General features: G+C 37.3%; 2 protein-coding genes across 6 annotated transcripts in view; one reads left to right on the forward strand and one right to left on the reverse strand.

The window, feature by feature from the left end:
• The window catches only part of Grm7 (glutamate metabotropic receptor 7), an 882386-nt gene that overhangs the window by 467845 nt on the left and 388192 nt on the right, over positions 1-26349 (forward strand).
• LOC120102505 (cyclin-dependent kinases regulatory subunit 2-like) lies at positions 21911-22313 on the reverse strand. The gene has a single exon (XM_039109035.2). The coding sequence runs from the start codon at positions 22311-22313 to the stop codon at positions 22074-22076; it is 240 nt and encodes a 79-aa protein (XP_038964963.1). The 3' UTR covers positions 21911-22073.

The raw sequence follows: 26349 nt of genomic DNA on the forward strand, positions 1-26349 counted from the left end.
GCCAGAAAAATATTCTGCTTGGTCTCAGCACATTTCAGTTCATCATTTAACCTCTATCACTTTACAGTATACCTTCCCACTCTGAATTTGCAATATAATGTTTTAGAAAACAAGAAATCCTCAAGCCACAGTGAATTGCACTGAGCAACAATCTAATACTACAAATTGGATTTTAAGTGTCATATCCCAAACATGTGCTAGGCAGGAATGTGGTTTATATATTTGAACTCCTCTGAAGAAATCCTTTTATTCCTTTATGAGTTGGCAAAGTGGCATTGGCTTTTGACAGTCTGCTTGGCAGGCATGTACACTTGTAAGAGATTGGAAAGCAGACAAAAGACAAAAGCATAAAATCCTAGGCAGTGCTACATGTGCCAACTCCTTGATTCCATTTCCAGCTGGCCACCTTCCCTCTTCTTAAGCAGACCCACACCTCTGTGCCTATGTGAAAATGCATCTGTTTGATGAGTATAACAGTTGGGCACTAGGTTTGCACATTCGGTGGAAATGGGCATGGTATTGAAATGTAGTTTCTTGTAGGGCTTTCCTGATCTTCATCACTCCTCTTCTTAAGAGTTCATTCAGGATTCTATAGTCTCTTCTTCTTTTGGGCTCCTAGCATAGAATTGGAGCATATTTAGGCAAAGGTATTAGGTAGACAGCATGTTCAGAGTATAGGACAGGTTCTGTTTTGAGGGAAATGACCCCAGGGCAAACAGTTTTCATAAATTGAAATGACAATCATATCCTTAAGAATGAGAGGAGTGAGTTGAAAATAAATTGTTGATGACTTTCTGAGCGTATGGAAGACAGAGCTATGGAACTTTTTTATTTCTAAATAAGAATGAAGTCATATTTGATCAGAGACCCCAGTGACTATGACATACAAAATATAAAAGGGCTACAGCAACTGCTACCTGTTCATAGTAGAGAAAAACCATACCTAAGAACAATCTGACTGAGAAGTCTGGATCCTTGCAAAGTTTGAAAGTTAAGTATTCTAATGCTAAATTAAAATATCCAAGGCTAGATCAAGTTTAGGTGGTCTGATCATGGAATATGTAGTTTTATGCTACATTCATTAGGAAATTCTTTATAGTTATATAAAAATAAATCTTTCTGCCAAACAATGGTGTCATATTAATGTGGGTGGCATGTTGCCAGTCATGGCAGTCATTATTTTCTGTAAAAAAAAAATCATCCTTTTGTTCAAATACCATTTATTTCTGATTAGCTGGATATCCTCATAGTTGAGGACATTGGCTTCCTCTCTGAGGCTTCTTGTCTCAAGTTCAGAATAAGCATGGATGCAGACTTTCCCCCCAGAGAAGTCAAATTAGTAAATATAACTGGCTAAGACTCTTAAATAAAATCAAAGTGATCTTAGAAGGACAAATCAGAATTTCTCTCAGCAAGTTTCTTAGATATCTGCAATACGGGGAAGGGGTAGCAAATTCAAGTCAGGGTCAGAAATATTGATGTCCTTTCCACTATGTACCAGGAAACAGATAGCTCTTGGCCTCCAAAGCTTTCTGTAGCTTGAAAGCAATCAGATCAAACATTTCTAATGGCTGGGAATGGAGAGATGTCATGTATCCCATGGTCCCTTTTGCCCATCAGCCTTGTTAATGTTGATATTATTGCACACTTGAGGAACTGAGTATTTCAGGAAGATTCTTTACTAAACTGGCATTATTTCTTAGGGTTGGCCTTTGAGAAAGAGTTTGATTCATTTTAAGGCCTTCCATCATACTAGAAGTTACTGATTTTCTTGATCACTATGATATTTTTCCATTTTCAATAATAAAATTCTCTAAGTGTTTACTGCAAAGTGACCACAGATACCAGTGGGATTAAAAATCCAACACATGTAACTACAGCATATAAGAGAAAGGGTTGTTTTCAGAGCCTGTATGTACATTCAAGGCTGTGTGTCCTGCCATGGGGAGTATGTTTCACAGCTATGTAATATTTATACAACACTGTGAGTAAAGCTAAGTGTTAATACAGGAAAGACTCACAAAATATTGGTGAAATATTTCTATAAGAGCTTGTAATCTAAGAGGAACAGTATGATTTTTTTTATCTTTATTAACTTAGGTATTTCTTATTTATATTTTGATTGTTATTCCCTTTCCAGGTTTCCGGGCCAACATCCCCCTAGCCCCTCCCCTCCCCTTCTCTATGAGTGTTCCCCTTCCCACCCTCCCCCCATTACTGCCCTCCCCCCAACAATCACGTTCAACAGAATGATTTTATAAGTACTACATTCACACATTGAACAGATCAGTATAAAGTTCTGTACATCAAAAACGTTTTATTTTTTTCAAACACAACACACACACACACAAACACACACACACACATATATATATATAATCTCAAATACACATAGCACACACATGCAATAATAATAAATGAAATACAGTGTCTACCAAAAAATTAACTTAAAATCACAGATATTTGAACTCATTCAGTCTAGAACTGTGCGCTTCCTCTTCTGGTTTAAGAACACAAAGACATGGCAACATCATATAAGATAATATAATGATGACAGTATTAGCATCTTTTTAGCTAGACAAGATTCCTGCAACCATCTTCTCAGTCACAATTAATATGTATAAGGCTGATAATATACATGTGTAAATATATATACCTATATCTATCTATATCTGCATCATATGTCTATGTACATATTCTAGGTCTGTATATATTCTAATATATGTGTCATATATATTATATGTATATGTATGCATATGCCATTCTCTTGAATTATGATCTGTAAGTGATTTGCTGTTTGGACAACAAGCTTTTCCCCAACAAAATCACATATGTTGTGGGAAGTTTCAATATCCCAAGGACTCAGAGAGGTTTGGCCAATTCCCTTGCATGTTGAAGACCAAATCTAAGTTTTATTTGGTATGATTTCAATGACCCGCTATTGTGTCAGCTTTGGCCTCCAACTGGACTTCAAATATCAGCAGTGCCTAGAGCTCAAGTTCACTAACATCTGTCTTTGCAGGTTAAATAGCTTACAGTTTGCATACTGTCTGTCTGTGCTAGGCAATATCAATAGGTTTAGATTCAGAGTATCTTCCAAATGCTTAATTTTTCCAATGGCATGAAATACCGAATTTTTTTGGAAGATTCAATTTTATATTATGTGTATAGTGTTTTGCCTGCACAAGTGTATGTGCCTGACATGCATACAGTCTCCAGGGAGGCCAGAAGAGGAGATTTCATTTTCTTTGGATTGTAATTGCACACAGTTGAGAGCCACCAAGATGTTGTTGGGGACTCAACCCTTGTCTTCTAAAAAAGCAGCGACTGCTAAGGCCACTTTCAATGCATATGCATATATATATATATATATGTATATATATATATATGTGTGTGTGTGTGTGTGTGTGTGTTGTGTGTTTATGTGCATGTGTGTGTTTCGTGAACTTGATGAAAGCAGAAGCTTTCGTACTCAAGCTTGTTTACTCTAAACTAAAAATGTGTTTGTTGAAACTGCTTCAGATTTACCCATTAAGCATTCTGAAATGTCACTTCCAGAATGCCCAGCAGGATATATCTGAGCTGGGGTGTCAAGGTAGGAGTCAAGGTGCTTGTTTTTTTTAGATGTTCCTTTCTGGGCCATGCCTTTTCATTTGAAAGCCATTACTGTCAAATTAGTAGTACTATAGTGGAGACCATGGACTCCTGAAACACAGTATCTGCTTAAATGTCAACTCTACCATTTGTGACATCTATGGCTTTGAACAAGACATTCTTCTTCCCTGGTGCATGAAACCTTTCATCCTCAAGATATAGGTTAATAAATCTCTTGTCTTGGCTCTTTGTAACATTTAAGTGAATTTATATTTGCTAGGCATTTTTAAAAAGAGATGGAACTTAGAAAGCTCATCAGAAAGATGTTATTGGATATTATTGATTTGGTTTGGCTGTAGCTCCAGTTCAGAATTCTGTAAATGGAAGTTGCACCAAAATTCAGTATATTGGATTTCAGTGTTCAGATACAGTAATGTATCTGCTATATGGCCCTACTGTGCAGCAGAACTTTGTAAAAGAGAGGAGGCTATTGCAGTTTGCATCTTTTCTAGGATGCTTTTGTTGCTATTAAAATATTTATTAATTAAGTATTATAAGAATCATGTCAGGGAGATAGAGAGATGACTCAGCAGTTAAGAACACTGCCTGATCTTTCAAAGGACCCAGGTTCAACTCCCAGCACCCACATGACAGCTCACAACTGTCTGTATCTCCATTTATAGAGACTCTTAACACCCTCACACAGACATTTGTGCAGGCAAAACACTAATGCACATGAAATAAAACTTAAAATTAAAAATTTATTTTGTCACATATTTTTATTATAAAATTGGTGCACAAAAGAGGCTGACTATTGTTTAATTACTGATGGTTGCTGAGAAAGCCAACTTCATCACAAAGATGAAAGGCAGACTGCTGAAATGTCTGCAGCCATACCTCTAAGAAGTGATTTTTCTTCAAAGTACTAAAATGTTCAGGAATCCTCATGCAGTCACAAGACTCTCGTTGGTTTTTCTGACTGCTGTTTCTCCCAACAATGATTGATACCTGTCATCTCAATTATTTTTATCTTTACATTGTTCTTTAGCAAGTGCTTATTATTGCAATGAGTAGGTTGTTCCTTCTGAGCCCTTCAGCAGGTAGACATAAAATTACGTGCTAGAATTCTGGTACTCAGTGTAGCTAAAGGCTTGTTGTTTGATCCAATTCTGATAATTCCTGACATCACTAAGGAGTCTTGACAACTGGTGAAGTTATATGTATAAAAAGACTTAGTTACTTTGATAAGATTTGCTCCCTGTTACCATAACAAAATCCTTGGAACAAACTTCTTATTTAAACAAAGAGATTTGTCTTGGCTCATAATTTTGAATGTTCATGTTCAAAACTAGTTATTTCTACTGCTTTGGTTCTCTATTAACCAAGAGCATGATTCAAAGAGAGTGGTCAAATCTTAAACATGGAAACAGAGAGAAGGAATGCTAGATTGCCACAATCCCTTCAAAGTCATGCCTTCAAGAATTTAGTACCTCTTACTTGGTCCCAATTCTACTACCTGCTAATCAGGACAAAGTTTACATGTGTTCCTTTGGGCCTGGCTTACCTAAGCCACAGCACATGTATGCTCGCTAAACTAAATTGTGTTCTTGAAAACAGAATAGTATATGTTAACAAAGTAATGGAAAATAGATAATACGTGGAAGGGCACCAATGTGCATAGAGAGATGTATTTGATATTTCATGGTGGTTTGCTGGGCACTAAACTCGGGACCTTGGATGTGCTAGATGAGACAGGAAGATATAACTCCCTGAGTTATATCTCTGCTTTTGAATTTTCTATTACATAGAGACTTATGTGTCGTACCTGGAGATATGGCTCTGATGTTGTAAATATTACTATTCTGGAGAACCTGAGTTTAGTTAGTTCACAGTTTTCAGGTCCAGTGTCTCATAACTGCCTGCACCTCCAGCTTCAGTAAGTCCAATGCCCATGTTTCGATTCAGCTAGTATCTTTCTATATGTGCCAAACACACAAAGACATGAATACACACTTATGAACAAAAATTAAATTAGAAGAAAAACATCATAGTGTTAACTTGACCTCATCTCACGTCAAATAGAATCACCTATAAATTAAAGATAATAAATTCTGGGATTGTAGAGATGGCTCGGTAGTTGAAAGTACTGGCTACTCTTCCAGAGGATCCTGATTCAATTCCCAGCATAAACATGGAAACTCACAACTATTTGTAATTCTCATTCCAGGGGATCTGACAGCCTCATTTAGATGTTCATGCAGGCAAAACACTTATGCACATAGAATAAACATAAGTAAATAAATACACAAATAAATAAAATAATTTCAAAGTGGACCTTTCCTCATGTTTTAATATTATTTTGCCTCGGATTATAGTGTATTTTAGGTATGGTGTCTAGTCTCATAAGTACTTGAGACAATATCAACTACCTGGTGAGAATGATGATGGCTGATAATGGTATTGATGACGATTAAACCTGCTTACATGGTCTTTCTTTTTTGATTTCTAAAGTCTGAAAAATACAGGCAACTTCGAGAAGATATAATCATCCAAAGCCTCAAAAATGAAAAATATTCATAAACATAAAAATTAGAAAATCTAATGTGAGACCTTGCTCTAATACTTCTAATATGTGCTGAAGAACTCAAAGTTCATATGATTCTGAAATACTTATATATTAATCTTTATTACAGAACAATTCACAATAGCTAAGGTACAGGTCATACCAGGAGGGTGACCAAAAATTTTGTGTGTGTGTGTGTGTGTGTGTATGCGTGTGTGTGTGTGTGTGTATAGTGACAATATATAATGAATACAATATGAAACCACAAGAAAGAAAGAAATCTTGCCATTTGATGATAATGGATACAACTCGAGATTATCACACTAAACAACTTCAGTCATACTAAGAAAGATAAGTATCACAATCCTCTCATCTAGGGATCTGAGAATTTAGATGGATATATAAAAATCAGGCATAAACAACTACCTAGGCTGGACTAGGAGAACAAATGGAAACAGCAGAACAGAAGGAGGCACAGAAAGCTCACGAGAGAAGATGCAGGAAAGACATAAGTCCAAACATAAATACTAACAGGAAAATATCCTTATGACATGCATTACAATGATTACATACAAGTCATTTAAAAAATATTGACATATCTCTGAAAGTTATGACTGTTGCTTTTAAGCAAAGAGGAGACAGAATAAGCAATCTTATTGTGAAGAATAAATTATGTATTAAAAGTCCCTATTCATTCTTCCAAATGTGTGACAGCAAATTTGTAAAGCTATAGGTGAATATATCTGGACCCTACAGAGTCATTAATGTACCAGTCAGAGGGAAGGTGAAGAGTTACATTGCACTTCATTTAATTAGGCATTTGTGACTAGAGTTAGGAGAAACAGTGCTTATGAGGTGGACTTAAAAATTTGCTTGTGCGGCCAGGTGATTTCTGCATTGGACGGGAGTTGGTCTGGCATTCTGACATCATAATTATGTTTATTATAGTGTATATGGTATCTGTTCCAGGGACCCCTAAGAAATACTTTACCTCAGCTTGGTTTGCTGAATGCTGGACTTCGTTAATGTTAGGAGTTATCTGAGAATAATTAAAGACGTATAAATTCTGTCACAGATTGTAGACAATGGGGTCTGGCTCTTATCCCATACCCCACCTCTACCTCTTAAACTAAGGAGTGGGAACCTGAAGCCAGTGCTTTGAACTAGCATCGCTCCTTTGATTTCTCTAGTTATGAAATTTCTTGTGCAAACAGTCACAATACACAGAGATGCTAAGGAAACAATTATTTCCTGAGTTATTTGGGTACAAAGGCAGGTTGTGGGGGAGAAAATGAAGAGAAGCATGTTTTCATTTATTTATTCTGTAGAGGTAAGTTATCATGACTCACATTTCATTCAATATTCCTATCTCAGGGTTGATTTTTAGTCATTAGTTTAATTTATTAATGTTTTGCCTGCATGCTGACAGATTGGCAATGGAGGAAAAAAGACATTATTAAAAATCACAGTGCATCCACCCTCCTACAGAAAAATCTCCTTGAGCAACTATGAGTGTTTTAAATGTTCCCAAGAGTTCAGTCAATGCTTTTTAGACATCTGCATGTCTAGTACCCATGGAGGCCAGCAAAGAATATTGGGTCCCCTGAAACTTATGTTACATGTGATTGCGAGCTACCATCTGGGTGCTTGAAATCCAACTTACATCCTCCTGGAAAGCAGACATTGTTCTTGACCCCTCAATCTTTTCTCTACTCCTATATATTATTAAGTAGCAGCAATAAACATTTACTACAAACTGTGTTGTTAGTAAACTCAAACCACAGACTACATTTCCTTTCTCTAAACATCTGTTCCAATTCCTTATGGTTTCATGTCTTAATGAGTATATAATATATCTTTCTGATCCTCTGTAGTATGATAAGAATATCTGTAATATCTGAGACACATAAAGAACCTAAACCTTAAAATGAGATCTTGGATATTCAAGAGAGTTCTTAGATTTACTGAGTACTTTTGACATAAGTTTAGTACTGGTAAGACCTTTTACTGAACCTGCACTGTTTGATAAGAAACCTGAAGATGACAAGAGCTGGATGATTCACTATAGAGGAAAATCACTATTAAAAATCAGCAGAACACCCACCTGGAAAAATATGCCCTTGAGTAACACTGAGTGTTTTAAGTGTACCCAAGTTTTTAATCAATTCCACTCACTTACTGAAAACCAGAAAATGTCACTGTAGTCCAAAATAGGCCTTCAAGTGTGTTTAGAGAGAAGGGTGCTCTATGATTTAAATGGAGAGTGGTGGCTGCTGAACTATTGTAATACATTTAAAAAATGTTTCAAGGATGCTTCTTAGGACCTCTTACAGTTTAATACTCCAGGTCTAGACCTCCTTTACTCTCTCTATTTTCTTGTGCAAGTGGATACTTGGGAAATACTGTATAGCCATAGCAGAATCCAACATGATCTATTTAATAAGCTCCTCTAGGGTCGCTATGGGAATTTGCTGATGTTGTAACATTGCTGGGAAGTCAGTGTGAAGAGAAAATATTTCACAAAAACTAAACTTGTAAGAACTGTATCTATCACATGTCTTGTCTTGACTTTATCAGCCTGAAGTAATTTTAGGTCTGTGGGTCAACCATATCAGTTTTATTTTTTATTGTCTTGGCCATAATTTGAATTCTGTAGTTTTCAAATGTCCTTGCAGCCCAATTTTCTAAGGCTTGTTTATTACTACCTTAGGCTCAACATAACCAAACATAAACATAAAAAGCAAGAGAATAACTCGTGCTTTTCATCATACATACCATCTCAGCTGTTCTGTTTTCTGCATCCCCATCAATGAAGGTTTAGAAGTATTGCGGTCAGTTCTGTTTGTCTCATCTCCAACACACATAGTAGATAACATAGCTCTCACAGTGTGTCTCACACACTGTCCTCAGGACTTCTTTCACTCCTTCTTCTTTTATATTATAGTCATAAATCTGAAGATTACTGGTGGTTCACAGCAAAGATCAAGCAGTGTATTTCCCAGGAATGCTTGCTCCTAACACTTATAATACCAGAGAGTGTTGTTCTTATACATAGAATATACTAAACTCTCAGGAATCAAGAAACTTCCCCCATGGTCATCCTAGTGAGCATTTCATAATTGAGTCCTATGATACTGTTTAAGGACTTCCTTTTATGTCAGTGAGATGTTGATCAGGTACAGAAACTTATTACTGAGCTGGATCCTGGAGGTTAATTCTGAGACAAACAATGTAGAAGAACTCACTCCCGCAAGTTCTCTTCCTACCAATGGCGTGAATGCTATGGCAGGTGTGAAACACACACACACACACACACACACACACACACACACACACACATAAATCACTGTAATGTATTGACAAGACTAAGTATATCCTAATGCAAATCTTTTCACAATAACTCTGTTTCCTGACCTATCCACAAAACGCTTGGACCTTCATCCCCCCACTCCCATCTAACCCATTTCTCAAAACCACACTTGTTCATAACTTTCATTTCTTTCTAATTATTCAAAAAACTTATTTTATATTTCCATCAAATCCACATTCAATTTTTATCCTATGCCAGAACACTCTTTATACATTTAAGGTGTTCTTAGATGCTGTGACAAATATACTCCAGAATATGTAAATTTACACACATAGTATATGCACACATTTATGATCAGGAATTCAGGAACCTAGACTCTTTATTGTATGACTAGCCTATCACTCAAATCATACTCCTCAGATCAACAGCATCAGTATCACCTGGGAACTTGACTAATGTGCTAAAGGGGCTTCATCCCAGATGTACTGATGATATAGATGCCGGTGCTAAAGTCTATGTGCTCCTGACTAGTTGATTCTACATTTAAGAATCACTTCCCTTGCCTATCTTAGCCTGCTGTATTCAGCCTGTGGACATGAAAAAAAAAGGAATGTTGGCTAGATAGACAAGTATGCTTTTTAAAGATTGTAAGAAAAAACTGTCCGCCACCTCCATTTGTATTTCATCCCTTCCTTTAATTAAGTGGACTTATCCTCATGTAAGAATATGTGTCATATGGTCCCAGTGGTCCATTCAAAGTTTAAAAGACAACTCGAGCCCTTTTCCTTTAAGGAAGTGTCTTTCCCCTGGAGACTTTTGTATTCCTCAGGCTCAGAATGTAGTCTGACAAGCTCATAGAGTCCATGTCTATACTTCTGTCACTTGGTTGCTTGGACTGAACATTTTTATTGCTCTCTGCTTCTTGCTGTGGCTTGATTTTTCTTCTTTGTGTTACTTGGCTGTGGCTTGACATAAATTTCTTTCTCTACTCATTAAGGACCAGCTATTGCAAACGTGGAGTTTCAGGTTGCTATAATATGTCAGCTTATTTGACATCAGTATAAAGTGGTCCAGAGGATGGATTTATCAGGCAGAATTCAAAAGCTAAAGGAGAGCCATTTTTCAAGCACAGTGGAGAAAGAACTGGTCTCCTCCACATGTGTTCTGCACTGATGTTCATTATTGCTCAAGGTCTAGAGGTGTCCAAGGAGGAGACAGTTTCTTTTTCACTCCTGAGGTTTAAGTGGAGGAAACATGATAAGCCTGTGTTATTTAGTAAGTGTGCACTGCTTAGTCACACATATTTCTCTTGTGGAGGACCTGAGTTTTCTTCCCAACACTGAAGTCCAGTAACTCACAACTGCCTGCATTTTCAGTTCAGGAACTATAGTGCCCTCTTATGGCCTCTATGAACACTGTACTCTCATGCACACACACACACACACACACACACACACACACACACACACACACACATGCACACACGCACACAAGCACACACACAGAGAGAAAGAGAGAGAGAGAAAGAGACATGAGAGAAGAGAGACTAACACAGAGAGATACACACAAACACAGACAACTCCCCTCACACACACCCATGACTAATGAACCAAAGCTTTAAATTTAATTACCTTGTCTCCAGAACCACATTTTTAATCATCTTATTGTTTAATAGAGTAGACTCTTAGTCCACCTGTGCTATGAAGGAATGGCCATTCAGAACCTGCCCCACCTGGGGATTCAACCCATATATATATATATATATATATATATATATATATATATATATATATATATATATCCACCAAAACTAGACAGTATTGATGATGCCAAGAAGTGCATGCTGACAGGAACCTGATATAGCCATGTCATGAGAGGCTCAGCCTGAACATAGCAAATATAGAGGCGAATACTAGTAGCAAACCATTGAACTGAGAATAGGTTCCATATTGGAAGAGTTAGAGAAAGGATTGAAGGAGCTGAAGGAGTTTGCAACCCCATAAGAGCAACAATACCAACCAACCAGAGCTCCCAGGGACTAAACCACTACCCAAAGACTACACATGGACAGATCTATGACTCCAGCTGCATATGTAGCAGAAAATGGCCTTGTTTGGCACCAATGATGGGAGAATCCCTTGTTCTTGCCAAGGTTGGCCCCCACAGTGTAGGGAAATGTCAGGGCAGGGTGGTGGGAAGGGAGTGTGGTTGGGGAGGGGGAACACCCTTATACAAGAAGGGAACTGAGATAGGATAGGGGGTTATGGATGGGAAGCCAGGAAAGGGAACAACATTTGAACTGCAAATAAAGAATATCCAATTAAAAAAAGATATAAAGATAGAGGATCAAGAGTCCTTGGACTAAATGGTACAATCTTTTCAAAAGAGCGACAGAAATAGGAGGAGAAAGAGAAAGAAAGGAAAATGTTAATATGTATCTTGCCCAATTGTTTCTGAAACCCATCCACTTAAGAAGTAGAAAATTCTCCCTGTGTTAACTACAGTTTTCCTCAGGTCCACTATTTGGTACCACTTAACTCACTAATCACCACAGTAAGAAAGTGTTTTTTCTGATTCTTTGAATTTTCTGGAATTCATATTTGGAATAAGAAAAAAAAATAATACTTCACACAACCCATCTCTATTGTGTCTATATTTAGTATAGACACAAAAATATGACTTCTTCCTTATTGCCACTAGAAAGCCACAGAAAAATATTTCTGCACTAAAATTTTGAAAGAGGAGTCTTCCTGGTTGTGTTTCCCCCAGCTTGTTCAATGCACTCAACAGATAGCATAAAAAGAAAGGAAGAAAAGAAAATACAGGATTTAGTCACTCTATATGAAACTGTTCAGAACTGTTGATCCTTGTATGACTTCTCATAGCAAATTAAATGCCGTTTTGTATTGTTTCAAGGTTTACCAATCTCCCTTAGGTGTGTGAACTGCTTTCCCAGGACATCATGCCTTGTGTTGCTTCCTGAAGGACTTAGCTGACGATATTCTTGAGTTTTCTGAGTTATAGTATCTAAGTCCTGCAACCAACAGCAGTGAATAATTATGTGCTCTTTTCCTTTAGCTTTTTTTATTTCTTTTTAGTAGAATTTGAAATACACCAAACTAGCATGGGTTGATGCTCTTGTGAGATACAGGCTTTCCCTGATGTTCTCCTATTTCAAAACACCTCACCAAAGACCCACAGTCACTTCAGCTGTGGTATGTGAATGAAATCATAGGATATTTCATTTTGTCAAGAGGATATAGTATAAAGCAATAGAGAGCAATATAAAATTCAAGAGGCATTTAACATCTGTATGAGTTCAGAACAATGTCCTATCACTGAAGAAAAATAACATCATTTATTCCTTTATAAATTGTTTCCTTGGCAATATACCATACAAAATAATTCATTTCATTTTAGCATTATATATACATATATTTCAGATTTTACATTTTTAAATTTTATGTTATATGTATCAGTGTTCTGTCTGCATGTGTGCATGTGCTCCATGTGCATGCTTGGTGCTGTTGGAGGTCTAAAAAGGGCTTCTTACGCTTTGGAATTGGAGATAGAGATGGTTGTAAGATATCATAAGACCTATGACAACCAAACTCAGGTCCTCTGCAAAAACAACAAGAACTTATAACCACTCCAGCACACACGTTTGTAATGCACTTTGATCCTACCCATTACCATTACCTTTTCTTGTTTCCTGCTCACTTTTGTCTTTTCTTTCCCCAATAAGTTTCCCTTCTTCCTTAGTCATCTTTATTTTCATGGTAGGCAACCGAATGAGTACAGTTAGAGTTGATGAGAAAAGCACAAGTAGAACATTATTTATAGGATTATAAGAAATTTAAAGTGAATATACCACTGAAGACATTTCTTTGGTTCTCCTAGCACCTCTTTAAGATTCCAGTATATCTTTCTGTTTATCACAAAATGACCAATACCTGCAACACGTGATTTCAATATTCTCTAAGAAGCCAAAATTTACTCAAAGTCCAGAGCTCATAAAATTTCTCTCTTCTATTTTTTAACATTTTTATTGGATATTTTATTTATTTACATGGCAAATTTTATCCCCTTTTAAGGTTTCCCCTCCAGAAATCCCCTGTCCCATAATCCTGCCCCTGCTTCTATGAGGGTGCTCTCCCACCCACCCACCCACTCCAGACTCCCTGCCCTGGCATTCCCCTACACTGAGGCATTGAACCTTTACAGACCAAGGGCCTCTCCTCCCATTGATGCCTGATAACACCATTCTCTGCTACAGATGCTGCTGGAGCCATGGGTCTGTCCATGTGAACTCTTTGATTGGTTTAGTCCCTGAAATCTCTAGGTGGTGGGTATGGTTGGTTGATATTGCTGTTCTTCCTATAGGATTGCAAACCCCTTCAGCTCCTTCAGTCCGTTCTCTAACTCTTCCATTGTGGACCATGTTCTCAGTCCAGTGGTTGGCTGGGAGCATCCACCTCTATATTTGTCAGGCTGTGGCACAACCTCTGAGGAGACAGCTATATCAGGCTCCTGTCAGCAAGCACTTCTTGGCATCCAATATACTGTCTAGGTTTGTTATCTGTATATGAGATGGATTCTCCAGGTGGGACAGTCTCTGGATGGCCTTTGCTTCAGTCTCTGCTCCATACTTTGTCTCCATATTTCCTCCCTTGAGCATTTTGTTCCCCCTTATAAGAAGGTCTGAAGCATCCACACTTTGGCCTTCCTTCTTAAGCTTCATGTAGTCTGTGAAATGTATTTTCCATATTATAAGCTTTGGGGCTAATATTCACTTATGAGTGAGTGAATACCATGTGTGTTCTTCTATGACTGGGTTAGTTCACTCAGGATGATATTTTCTAATCCCATCCATTTGCCTAAGAATTTCATGTAGTCCTTGTTTTTAATAGCTGAGTAGTATTCCATTGTGTAGATGTACCACATTTCCTGTATCCATTCTGTTGAGAGAATCTGGGTTCTTTCCAGCTTCTGGCTATTATAAATAAGGCTGCAATGAACATAGTGGAGCACGTGTCCTTGTTATATGTTGGAGCATCTTTTGGGTATACTTCTTTATAGTCTTATTGCACGTGGCATCATTAGAGAAAGGCAATGTTTCTTCCTCCCAGTTGTCACTGGCGATCAGAGTAGGCTTAAGGCAGTCACAAAATGATCATGCTAAAGCCATTTCCCTAGCCACAGGCTCTGTACTCTCAGAAATTTACTGAGTATCTTATTCTTCAAGAAAAAAGAAGACACACTGAGTCAATTCGCTTAACCTCGCAACATCACAAAATATGATATCCATGTTCTTAGAACCCTATATTTGAATAAATCAATTTGAGCAAGTATCCATATGACTAGGATACCCTCTGCCTTTCTATACATGTTTACATTATAGGAAATTTAATCCTGCCTCCTCCACACTCCCACCCCGGCCCCTCCATCCTGCTTCTTCCCATGATTATTTTGTTTTCCTTGCTTAGCTTTCTATCACATTTTTAATTGGGTTATTTAAGTTTATTGAGTCTAACTTCTTGAGTTCTTTATATATTTTGGATATTAACCCTGTATCAGATGTAGGGCTAGTGAAGATCTTTGCCCAATCTGTAGGTTGCCATTTTGTCCTATTGAGAGTGTCAATTGCCTTACAAAAGCTTTTCAGTTTTATTAGGTCCTGTTTGTCAATTGTTGATCTTAGAACCTGAGCCATTGGTGTTTTGTTCAGGAAATTTTTCCCCTGTGACAATGTGTTGGAGGCTGTTTCCCACTTTCTCTTCTATTAGACTCAGTGTATCTGATATTGTGGGTCGGTCCTTGCTCCACTTGTACTTGAGCTTTGTACAAGGACATAAGAATGGATCAATTTTCACTCTTCCACAAGGAGACTGCCAGTTATACCAAGACTATTAGTTGAAGATGCTTTCCTTTTCCCACTGTATAGTGTTGACTTCTTTCTCACTTATCAAGTGTCTATAGATGTGAGGGTTTATATGGGCTGATCCTTGGCCCCTGGAACATATGTAACAGAGGACTACCTTGTGTAACCTCAGTGAGAGATTATGCACCTAATTCCTTTAGAGATTTGATATGGTAGGGGGTTGTGGGGGTGAGTGAGTGCACCCTATCAGAGGTAAAGGGGGGGAGGAGGGATGAAGAAACTCTTGGATGGAGAACCTGGAAGGGGAGGAGCATTAGAATGTAAATTGTATTATTGGAATATAAATAAATAAGACAATTAAAAAAGATATTCAAGTCAGACAGCATTCATTTTTAAATTTAATTTTATTATTTTTTCAGTTATTTACATCCTCTTACTGCTCTCCTCCTGGTCACCCCCTCCAACAATCCTTCCCCCACTTCCACCTCCCTTCTCCTTTGAGTGAGTAGGGCCTCCCAGTTTATCCTCCTACACTAGTACTTCAAGTCTAGCCTCTTTCTTTCCTTCTTTACTCTCTCAGTCTTTCCCTTCTTTTCCCCCCTCTCATCAGAGCCTCCATTTTGAAGACCACATTTCTTCATTCATTTTGATTGGCCATGTCCATCTAATGTTTAATTCCTTTTCTAGTTTTTCTGACATTGTGTTTATCCTGTGTATCTTGTATCAATCCCAGCGTCTGTTCCTAGCATTCCCTTTAGATAATTTCTGTTATTAGTTAGAACACACAGGGACTGGGGTCAAGATCTCCCAGTATGTAAACAAACTATCTTATCTTACGCACTTGTGGTACTTTCTTATCTGTCTTCTAACTTAAGATTATGTTTGATATTTCAAATAGAAAATTCAAGTCTACAAGGAATAAATTCATGCTTTTGGTGTCTGCCTTTAATTTTTGAATATCTGTTATAGGTTTTGAGGATTTCCTATACACATATGATGTGATTTGATCAAGTCAAACCTCATTGGCTCCGAATTAATTCCCTATGCCCCTTATTATTTGCCCTTATTTTGTGTTTTCTTTCTTAAACCCATTGAGTGATTATTATTATATTCTTGAGTGTATGAGCATCTAGAGGACCATAGGTAATCACTTAGACACCAAATCCTTAAATAAAACTGGATGTCTCTAGCATCCAACAACTGTGAACTTTACTCATCTTGAAATGAGACCTGGGTACCACCTCCCCTCTACATGCTGAGATTTTTATTGAGTTACTCTTATATAGCTCTTGCACACCAAAGTTTTTACACATAGTAAGCAAATGATTCATCCCTAATCTACAATTCCTAACTTTATATTAAATTTTTAAAATAGTCCTATGGGCAAGTGAGAAGGCTCAGCGGGCAAAAATATTGCTGTATAATCTCAGTTACCTGACTTTGATTCTAAATAACAATGTAAGGTAGATGGAGATAACTGACTCCATAAAATAGAAACAGTATCATTGCTTTACATGAGGATGTTGCTGAAAAAATGGTGAAACTCTAAGGCAAAGAAGAAAGCTGTGAAGATCAGTTTAAACCTTTTAATGCATACCACAGCACGTTCTCATCTAGAGATATATTCTAGTTGTGGGTGGCTATTCTAGTTTGTCAACTTGACTACATCTGACTTTAACTTAAACTCAAATGATTGGATACAGCTGTGACAGATGTTATCTTAACTAAATAATCGAAAATAAGAAGACCTACATTTTTTAAAGAAGTCATTAACCTTTTTATTGAATATTTTTATTTATATTTCAAATGTTATCACCTTTCCTAGTTTCCCATCCAGAAACTCCCTATTCCATCTCCTCTCCCCCTTCTTTTATGAAGGTTTCCCCCACCCACCCACTGCCTCCCACCTCCCTTCCATGACATTCCCTTACACTGGAAGGTTGAGCCTTGGCAGGATGAAGGGCTTCTCCTCTCATTGAGGTTCAACAAGACCATCCTCTGCTACATATGTAGCTGGAGCCATGGGTTTGTCCATGTGTAATCTTTGGATGGTGGTTTAGTCCCTGGGAGCTCTGGTTGGTTGGTATTGTTGTTCTTATAGAGTTTCAAGCCCCTTCAGCTCCTTCAATCCTTTCTCTAACTCCTCCAATAGGGACCCTGTTCTCAGGTCAATGGTTTACTGTGAACATCTACCTCTATATTTGTCATGCCCAATTTACTTAAGACCAAAGCATATGTAATGATGTAAGAAAGAACAATAAAGTTATATATTTAATTTCATATATCATTGAAAATAAAAATATAACTCTGATAGTCCTAGCTTCTATCCCCATGCTTCTTTACACGTTCATGACATTACCACTTGAGAAGGACTCTACAGTCATTAATTGTCAACCTCTTTGGGAAATGAGTTAATGATGTGTTTGGTTGATTGATTGGTTTTTGGCTTTTGTTTTCTTTAGCTATCTTTGCCTGCCAAGTGTGTTCTTATCCCAATCTTTGTTTTCCCAAGTTAGTGTGTGTTGTTGAGGAAGGACCTGTCACTTCAAATAGGAATGCTATTGCTTGGCTATGGAGCAATATAAGATCATATAATTTTAATCTCTTTTCCAGTATTTAAATCACATTATGTGAAATTTAACTTTAAAATTCTTTGAAATATTTAAATTATAGTTTCTATAAATCATGGGGCCATGAGTGCTGTGTTATGTCACCTGAATATTACATTGTTTCCTGATCTAATGCTTAGAGTTTTATGATATCATGTAATCTTACCAGTTAATACATCTGGAGATGAACACATAACATATAGGGCCCTATGAACCATTCATCACTTAAACTAACACCACAAAGGGTCATGTACAGAATGTATCAATCTCTATTCAATAAAAAAAAGTCAGGGTTGGGGATTTGGCTCAGTGGCAGAACGCTTGCCTAGGAAGTGCAAGGCCCTGGGTTCGGTCCCCAGCTCCGAAAAAAAGAACCAAAAAAAAAAAAAAGTCATGGTAGACTTTGAGAAATCCAGAAACTTAAAACTTCCTCTTTATCTATGCTGCGAGCTTTTTGTTTTTTATAACTACTTTAGGTTTGTATGTCATAGTATCAATGCTTAAATGTATCTTTTCTCTGCATAAAATTAAGAAGTGTATTATTTATTTTCTTAAATATCCATACCCTCTTCAGCTTCTTCCAACTTTTCCATAATTCAACCAGAGTGATCACCAGTGTGACCATTGGTTGGGTGTATATATCTGCATCTGACTCTTTCAGCTGCTTGTTGGGTCTTTTGGAGGGCAGTCATGATAGGTCCCTTTATGTGAAAACTCCATTGCCTCAGTAATGGTGTCAGGTCTTGGGGCCTCCCCTTGAGCTGGATCTCTCTTTGGGCCTGTCACTGGAACTTCTTTTCCTTAGGCTTTTCTCCATTTTTGTCCCTGCAGTTTTTTCAAACTGGAAGAATTATGGGTCAGAGTTTTTGACTATGGGATGGCAACCCATCCCTCATTTGATTCCCTGTCTTTCTGCTGGAGGTGAACTCTACAAGTTCCCTGTCCCTACTATAGGGCATTTCATCTAAGGTCCCTCCCTTTGAGTCCTGGGATTCTCTCACTTACCAAGCCTTTGGTACATTATGGAGGGTCGGAATATTTTTAAGAATAATTTCTCCAAGTAACCAATAATAATATATGATAATGACCATGACTAAAGTTCTTCTAGAGAACCCTATCAAACTAGTTTTTTTTAAGTTTGTCAGTGAAGTAACGTGTCAATGGTTTTAATAAACCTTAAGTATCTTCCATAAAGCTAAATGATCATCACATGTTTTCTTATCCTTCATTATCTGTGAGTAAACATAATGCATCATGATTTAATTGTGTGTGATTCATTCAGTTCAATTTTTATTCAATAATATAACAGCATGTATTTGTTCTTTTACTCATTGTAAGGAAAGCATTTTTTAATCCCTCATTATTTTGCCTTTTGAATACATACATGAGAACAGTTTAGTGTAATTCCCACAAAATAAGTCATATAGCCCAAGGTAACTGACAAAACCTAATTGATTGTCAGCACATTGTACAAGAATGGCTGCCCTGGACCCAGACCTTCAGTACTCCTTGGCCATGATACCTGGTTCTTCTCAGACAAGGGAACTACTCATTTCCCAACACGGTGGTTATCTCCTTCTCTTCCTCCCTTGGTCCCTTGTCTGGAATCCTAAAAGGCCTGCCTCTTTTTCCCTGCACAGCTATTAGCAACTTTATTTACCAATCAGAACCAACTCAGGGCAGGGACGCTCAGCATCTTAGTGGGATTCTCTTGAAATTTTGGAGATCCAATTAACATATTACAAGTGTTAGATAAAACTACAATAGGCCCATTTGCTGATTGTTAGTACCATTTTCTGGTTCTGTTTCCTACTCAGAAAGTCCTTGCTTTAGCATATTTACTGAATGGACATGGTATCAAACTGTCCTCTAAATATGTGTCTCTCTATCCATAAGTTATATAGCACTTAGAAACCCACTAGTCATAGGCAAGGGAATAGAATTTGTGGAGTGCTCAAGTTCTAATGGAGCATCTGCATCATTTCATCTCACTTAAGACCAATGGCCAAGAGGAGCAGAAATTTTGTAAGATCTACTGATCAAGGAAGACCAGAGTGAAACAATATTTTTGGAGATGATATAAACAGTGACTCATAATTTCAAAGAAGCTACCATTGTCTGTACAAAACTTGCTGGTGAACAAGCCAATCGATATTCCAGCATAGAGAGAATAAGGACTCCAAAGCTCGCAATTACAGCTGAAGTGATATGACAGTTGATGATTCTGGGGAATAGAAATTCAGTCTTCATTAAAGTATGGACCACAAATGAGCTTAATTGGCTATTAAATTAAAAAGTAAAACAAACAGAAACACAAACCCAGGAGGGTATACTGGATGGTTTTGTATCAAATGGACAGAAGCTAGAGTTATCAGAGAGGAAGGGCTTTGGGTGAGGAAATGCCTCCATGAGGTCCAGCCATAAGGCATTTTCTCAATTAAGGATCATTAAGGGAGGACACAGCCCACTGAAGGTGGTCCCTTCTCTGGACTGGTGGTTTGGGGTTCTATAAAAACCAGGGTGAGTAAGCCAGGCAATAAGCCATTTAGCAGCACTCCTCCATGGCTTCTGCATCAGTTCCTGCTACCAGTTTACTGTTTGAGTTCTTGTCCTGAGTTCCTTTAATGATGAACAGCACTGTGGAAGTATAAGCTGAGTAAATCCTTTCCTCCCTCACTTGATTTTTTGGTCATGGAGTGAAATGCGGAGTGGAAAAGTACAGGTTAAATCTAAAACATTTCGCAGGGTAATTAATGTGATCACAGCATATTTTGTACATGTACAAAATTCTCAGAGAATTAACTGAAATATTACAGTAACACAGTAAATAATGTTTCTCTATCCACCCTAAACTTCATCAGTCATCAAGATGCTGTTTTCTATATAGGTTGTATATCATATACTATATTATTAATGCCATTTGAAATATAAAACTCTCTGATGCTACTTTCTGTTATTTTTTGTGTTATATTTTTTAATGAGAAGTGAAGTTATTCTATTTGTAGAAATGGAAGGAACTCATATTGAAGTTATTCTGTTTCCACTGGACAAAGAGTCTCCTCTGTCTCCCTTAAGAAGATTTTTACAGTTAATCACTATAGATCGATGTAGCTCATTTGGAGAGAGTATTACCTTCACTGTTTCTGCCTTAGGCTATGTTGAAGTCTGTCATCAGCTTTTGTGTATATTTTTGAGACTCAGACTACACCCACTGGCAGGAATTCCTTGAAGATACCACAGACTTGATTGCAGACTGTTACCCTAAAACAGATCACTTTTTTTAATTGAGTTTATAAAAATTTTGTAATTACATATCAATGTCAACTATTCAATGTGTACATTATGTCTGAAAATACATCCACTCTTTAATTTCCACTGTTTTATTCCTATAAATGCTAATGATCTGAGACTTCAGTCATTTGAGGTTTCTGGTAAACACGTTTACCTGAATGTTGGTGACTGATAATTGATCAGTGGTTAGTGAAGGTATAAGGCCCTACTTCCTTTGTTCTGATCTAAACAGTGTTCATGAATCTTCACTCTGAGTAGATTCCATCTCAAAAAGTAATATTGCTTATGGATAACAAACAATTATTCACCTGTTAATATTTTACTATGAGATTTCAAAAATGTAAATACTTCTCCAAGCTTCCCATTTCAACCAAGTCACCATACTGTTTTTATACACTCAACTGCTTTTTCCAATGAGGTAATGAACCCTTCAAGTCACCCATGATTGGTGGAGACAGCCACTTCCTCACTATGGATGATATAGATTTTGAAAACTGCTTCCTGTGAAATATGCATGTTCTATATGGCTTCTATCTATGTTATTGGTTTCTTTTTTTTAATGCAATATACAAACTTTATTTAACAAAACAGGTAAAGTAAAAGAGGCATTTATATTAAGAAAAAACTACAAAAAATTATCTTTAACAACTTAAAATAACCCTACTTGCAGTTGTATTTAACTGAGCTCTGTTGCTGTGAAGAATACAGCTCATGCACAGGTATGGATAAAAGATGTGTACATTTTTGAAGTATTCACTGAATACTACCTTATATACACATATACATTAAATTTGAAAAAGATTATTAGATGATCCCAGCTGTATTTCATTTTTGTTGTTCTTTTGGAAGAGGCTGTCTAAAGAGAAGAATATGTGGTTCTGGCTCATGGATCATGTAATGAACCCATCCTAGATTCTTTTGAACACCAAGTCTTCTCCATTCCTCTTCGGACATCAGATGAGTTTTGGGTACTTGTTTAGAAAGTTCTCTGGGTAACATGACATGCCAGTACTCGTAGTGCTTGTTGAAGTACTTGTCTGAGTAGTAGATCTGCTTGTGGACCATCCTGCCAGAGCATGAAGGAAAAAACCGGGGCAAGGAAACGGGGCACAAGGAGCTCCACGTCCGCCTAAGGCCTGGGTTTGAGTTGTTACTGGTTTCTAATGAGTCTCACCACTATTGGTAAAGACACCAAGCCATTTCACCAATTGACAATGGACTTCAGTTTTTCAATGCACCAGCTCTGTGTTAACTACTGACAAGAGAACTAGTATGTTTTTCTTTAAAGATAAGCCATGTATTGACATTTCCTTGATAGCCATGAACACTCACAATAGCATTAGTTTCCAGGACAAAAATATCTTCTATGTGTTTGAATTTTGCCCTATGTTTTAGAGATTTCAGTTCCTTATTTCAACTACTGTTTTCAAACAGCCCACACTTGTTAAATGCCTATTGTTTCGACTTGAATGGCAGTGTTGTTTAATGAAGTCTTAAACTTTAAAGGCAATCCCAGGTTCTTTCAAACATTTTATTTTTTCTGCAGCTTCCTCATCTCTCCCAGGTTAAAATAAATTAAAAGTTAGTTGCTCTGGTTTGGGCTGCCAGATAGTTTTGGGACAAATTTGTTCTATGCCATAAGAGTTTCTTCCCGGGGTTGGGGATTTAGCTCAGTGGTAGAGCGCTTGCCTAGTAAACGCAAGGCCCTGGGTTTGGTCCCCAGCTCCGAAAAAAAAAAAAAAAAAAAAAAAAAAAGAGTTTCTTCCCATGATCTGAAAGGGGACTTCAATCTTTCAAGTCATCATGTGCGTTTTAGTGCACTTCTAGTGCCTTTTGGTATCATTTTTAAATGTTATTTTTAATTGAACATAGATTCTTTTCTCATATAGTACATTACAACAACAGTTTGCTTCCCCTCTACTCCTCCTGGGTACCCCTGTACCTCCATTCTCCCACGGTTTACTCGCAATCTCTTCCTTCCTCAGAAAAGATCCAGCCTTGAAGAGATGATGGCCAAACAAGACAAAACAATATAGAGTAAGGCTAGGTGAAAGCTATCATATCTGGGCAAGGCAAGGCAATGCAACAGGAGAAAATGAATTCAACCGCAGACAAAAGTTGGAGAAATGCCCACTCCTACTATTATGGATCTCACAAATGAACAAGCTTACAAACATAACATACAGCAGAGGAGTTGGTGCATGCCCTGTATTTTCTTCTTCAGTTTCTGTGAGTCATAAATAGGTGATAGAGTGGGTCACGTGCTCCTGGTGTCCTCAATCCCCTCTGACTCTTACAATTTTTTGTCCCCCTCTTCCAGAGGGAATTCCTGATCTCTGAGGAGAGGAATGCAAGAAAGACCTCTACTTGAAATTTTTATCTTACAGTCCTTCATATTACTGAAATTAAAAAACAATGGTTCTAGTCAATGATTCTTTTTCAACATCTTTATAATTCTTGTTAAAGAGTGACATTAATTAGTGTATAAAGGTTGTGAAAGTGGTGTTTTCTCATTGATTTCTAAAGTTAAGCCTATGTAGATGTTATTAAAAACACTCTTTCTTTAATATAACCATAGTCACAAATAATCTATACAATAGCCCTAAATCTTTCTCTGCCATGGAATATTCTTATATCATTTCGGGTAAATCATTAAAGCATTAGTTTCTTCTATACAGGGAATGAACAGAAGATTGAGGGAGATAGAATTCTGCATTATACTAGCTACAATATATGTGTAACACATAGAAGAATCCTTCTCACCTCATAGTAGATTTTCATTTAAAAGTACTGTATTATCAAAAGACAACGGTAACAGATTTGCATGCAATCAAAATAAATTTAGTTAGGACTTTATCTGATGCATTAGAATGTCTGATTATATTATGCTATTAAATAATGGGGCAGAGGAACATCATAAAGGGACACTAAAAACTTCCAGAGAACAAAGAGTACATTGCCCCTACTTATTCAATATAGTACTCGAAATCCTAGCCAGAGCAATCAGACAACAAAAGGAGGTCAAAGGGAAACAAATTGGAAAGGAAGAAGTCAATATATCACTATATGCAGAAGATCTGATAGTTTACTTAAGTGATCCCAAAAGTTCCACTACAGAACTACTAAATCTGATAAACAACTTCAACATAAAATTAACTCAAACAAATCAGTAGCCTTCTTCTACTCAAAGGATAAAAAGGATGAGAAAGAAATTAGGGAAGTAGCACCCTTCACAATAGACACAAATAATATAAAATGCTTCAGTGTGACTTTAACTAAGCAAGTGAAAGATCTGCATGACAAGAACTTCATGTCTCTGAAGAAAGAAATTGAAGATGATCTCAGAAGATAAAGAGACCTCCCATGCTCATCGATTGTCAGGATTAATATAGTAAAAATGACCATTTTGCCAAAAGCAATCTACAGATTCAATGCAATTCCCATCAAAATTCCAATTGAATTCTTCATAGAGATAGAAAGAGCAATTTCAAAACTCATTTGGAATAACAAAAAACCCAGGATAGTGAAAACTATACTCAACAATAAAAGAATTTCTGGAGGAGTCACCATCCCTGACATCAAGCAGTATTACAGAACAATAGTGATAAAAAACTGTATGGTATTGGTACAAAGACAGGCAGATAGATCAGTGGAATAGAACTGAATTCACAGAAATGAACCCACACACCTATGGTCACTTGATCTTTGACAAAGGAGTTAAAACAATCCAATAGAAAAAAAAAGACAACATTTTCAACAAATGGTGCTAGGTCAACTGGAAGTCAGCATGTAGAAGAATGCAAATCAGTCCATTCTTATTGCCCTGTACAAAGCTTAAGTGGATCAAGAACTTCCACATCAAACCAGATACACTCAAACTAATAGAAGAAAAAGTGAGGAAAAGTCTTGAACACATGGGCACTGGGGAAAATGTCCTGAACAAAACAGCAATGGCTTAAGCTCTAAGATCAAGAATCAACAAATAGGACATCATAAAACTGCAAAACTTCTGTAAGGCAAAGGACACTGTCATTAGGACAAAACAGCAACCAATAGATTAGAGAAAGATCTTTACCAATCGTACATCTGATGGAGGGCTAATATCCAAAATATACAAAGAACACAAGAAGATAGACTCCAGAGGGCCAAATAATGCTATAAAATGGGGTACAGAGCTAAACAAAGAATTCTCAGCTAAGAAATATCAAATGGTTCAGAAGCACCTAAAGAAATGTTCATCATCCTTAGTCATCAGGGAAATGCAAATTCCACCTCACACCAGTCAGAATGGCTAAGATAAAAAGCTCAGGTGACAGCAGATGCTGGTGAGGATGTGGAGGAATAAGAGCACTCCTCCATTGTTCGTGGAATTGCAAACTAGTACAACCATTCTGGAAATCAGCCTGGAGTTTCCTCAGAAAATTGGACATTCCACTACCTGATGATTCATCTATACATCTCCTGGGCATATGCCCAAAAGATGTTCCAACATACAACAAAGACACATGCTCCACTATGTTCATAGAAGCCTTATTTATAGTAGCCAGAAGCCGGAAAGAACCCAAATGCCCTTCAACAGATAATGGATTCAAAAAAATGTGATTCATCTATACAATGGAGTCCTACTCAGCTATCAAAAAGAATGACTTCATGAAATTCAGAGGTAAATGGACTGAACTAGAAAATATCATCCTGAGTGAGGTAACCCTATCACAGAAAAACACACATGGTATACATTCACTGATAAGTGCATATTAGCCCAAAAGCTTGAATTACCCACGATTCAATCCACAGACCACATGAAGCTCAAGAAGAAGGATGACCAAAATGTAGATGCTTCACTCCTTCTTAAAAGGGAAGCAAAAATATCCAAATGAGGGTATGTGGAGGCAAAGTTTAGAGCAGAGACTGAAGAAATGGCCATTTAGAGCCTGTTCCACATATACAGCCACCAAAACTAGGTAAGATTGATTTAGGTAAGAAGTGTATGCTAACAGGAACCAGATATAGATCTCTTCTGAGAGACACAACCAGAGCATGTCAAATGTGGAGGTGAATGCTAGCAGCAAACCACTGAACTGAGAATGGGACCCCCATTGGG

The sequence above is a fragment of the Rattus norvegicus genome, chromosome 4 (assembly GCF_036323735.1).
Source record: "Rattus norvegicus strain BN/NHsdMcwi chromosome 4, GRCr8, whole genome shotgun sequence".
NCBI classification, from domain to species: Eukaryota; Metazoa; Chordata; class Mammalia; order Rodentia; family Muridae; genus Rattus; species Rattus norvegicus.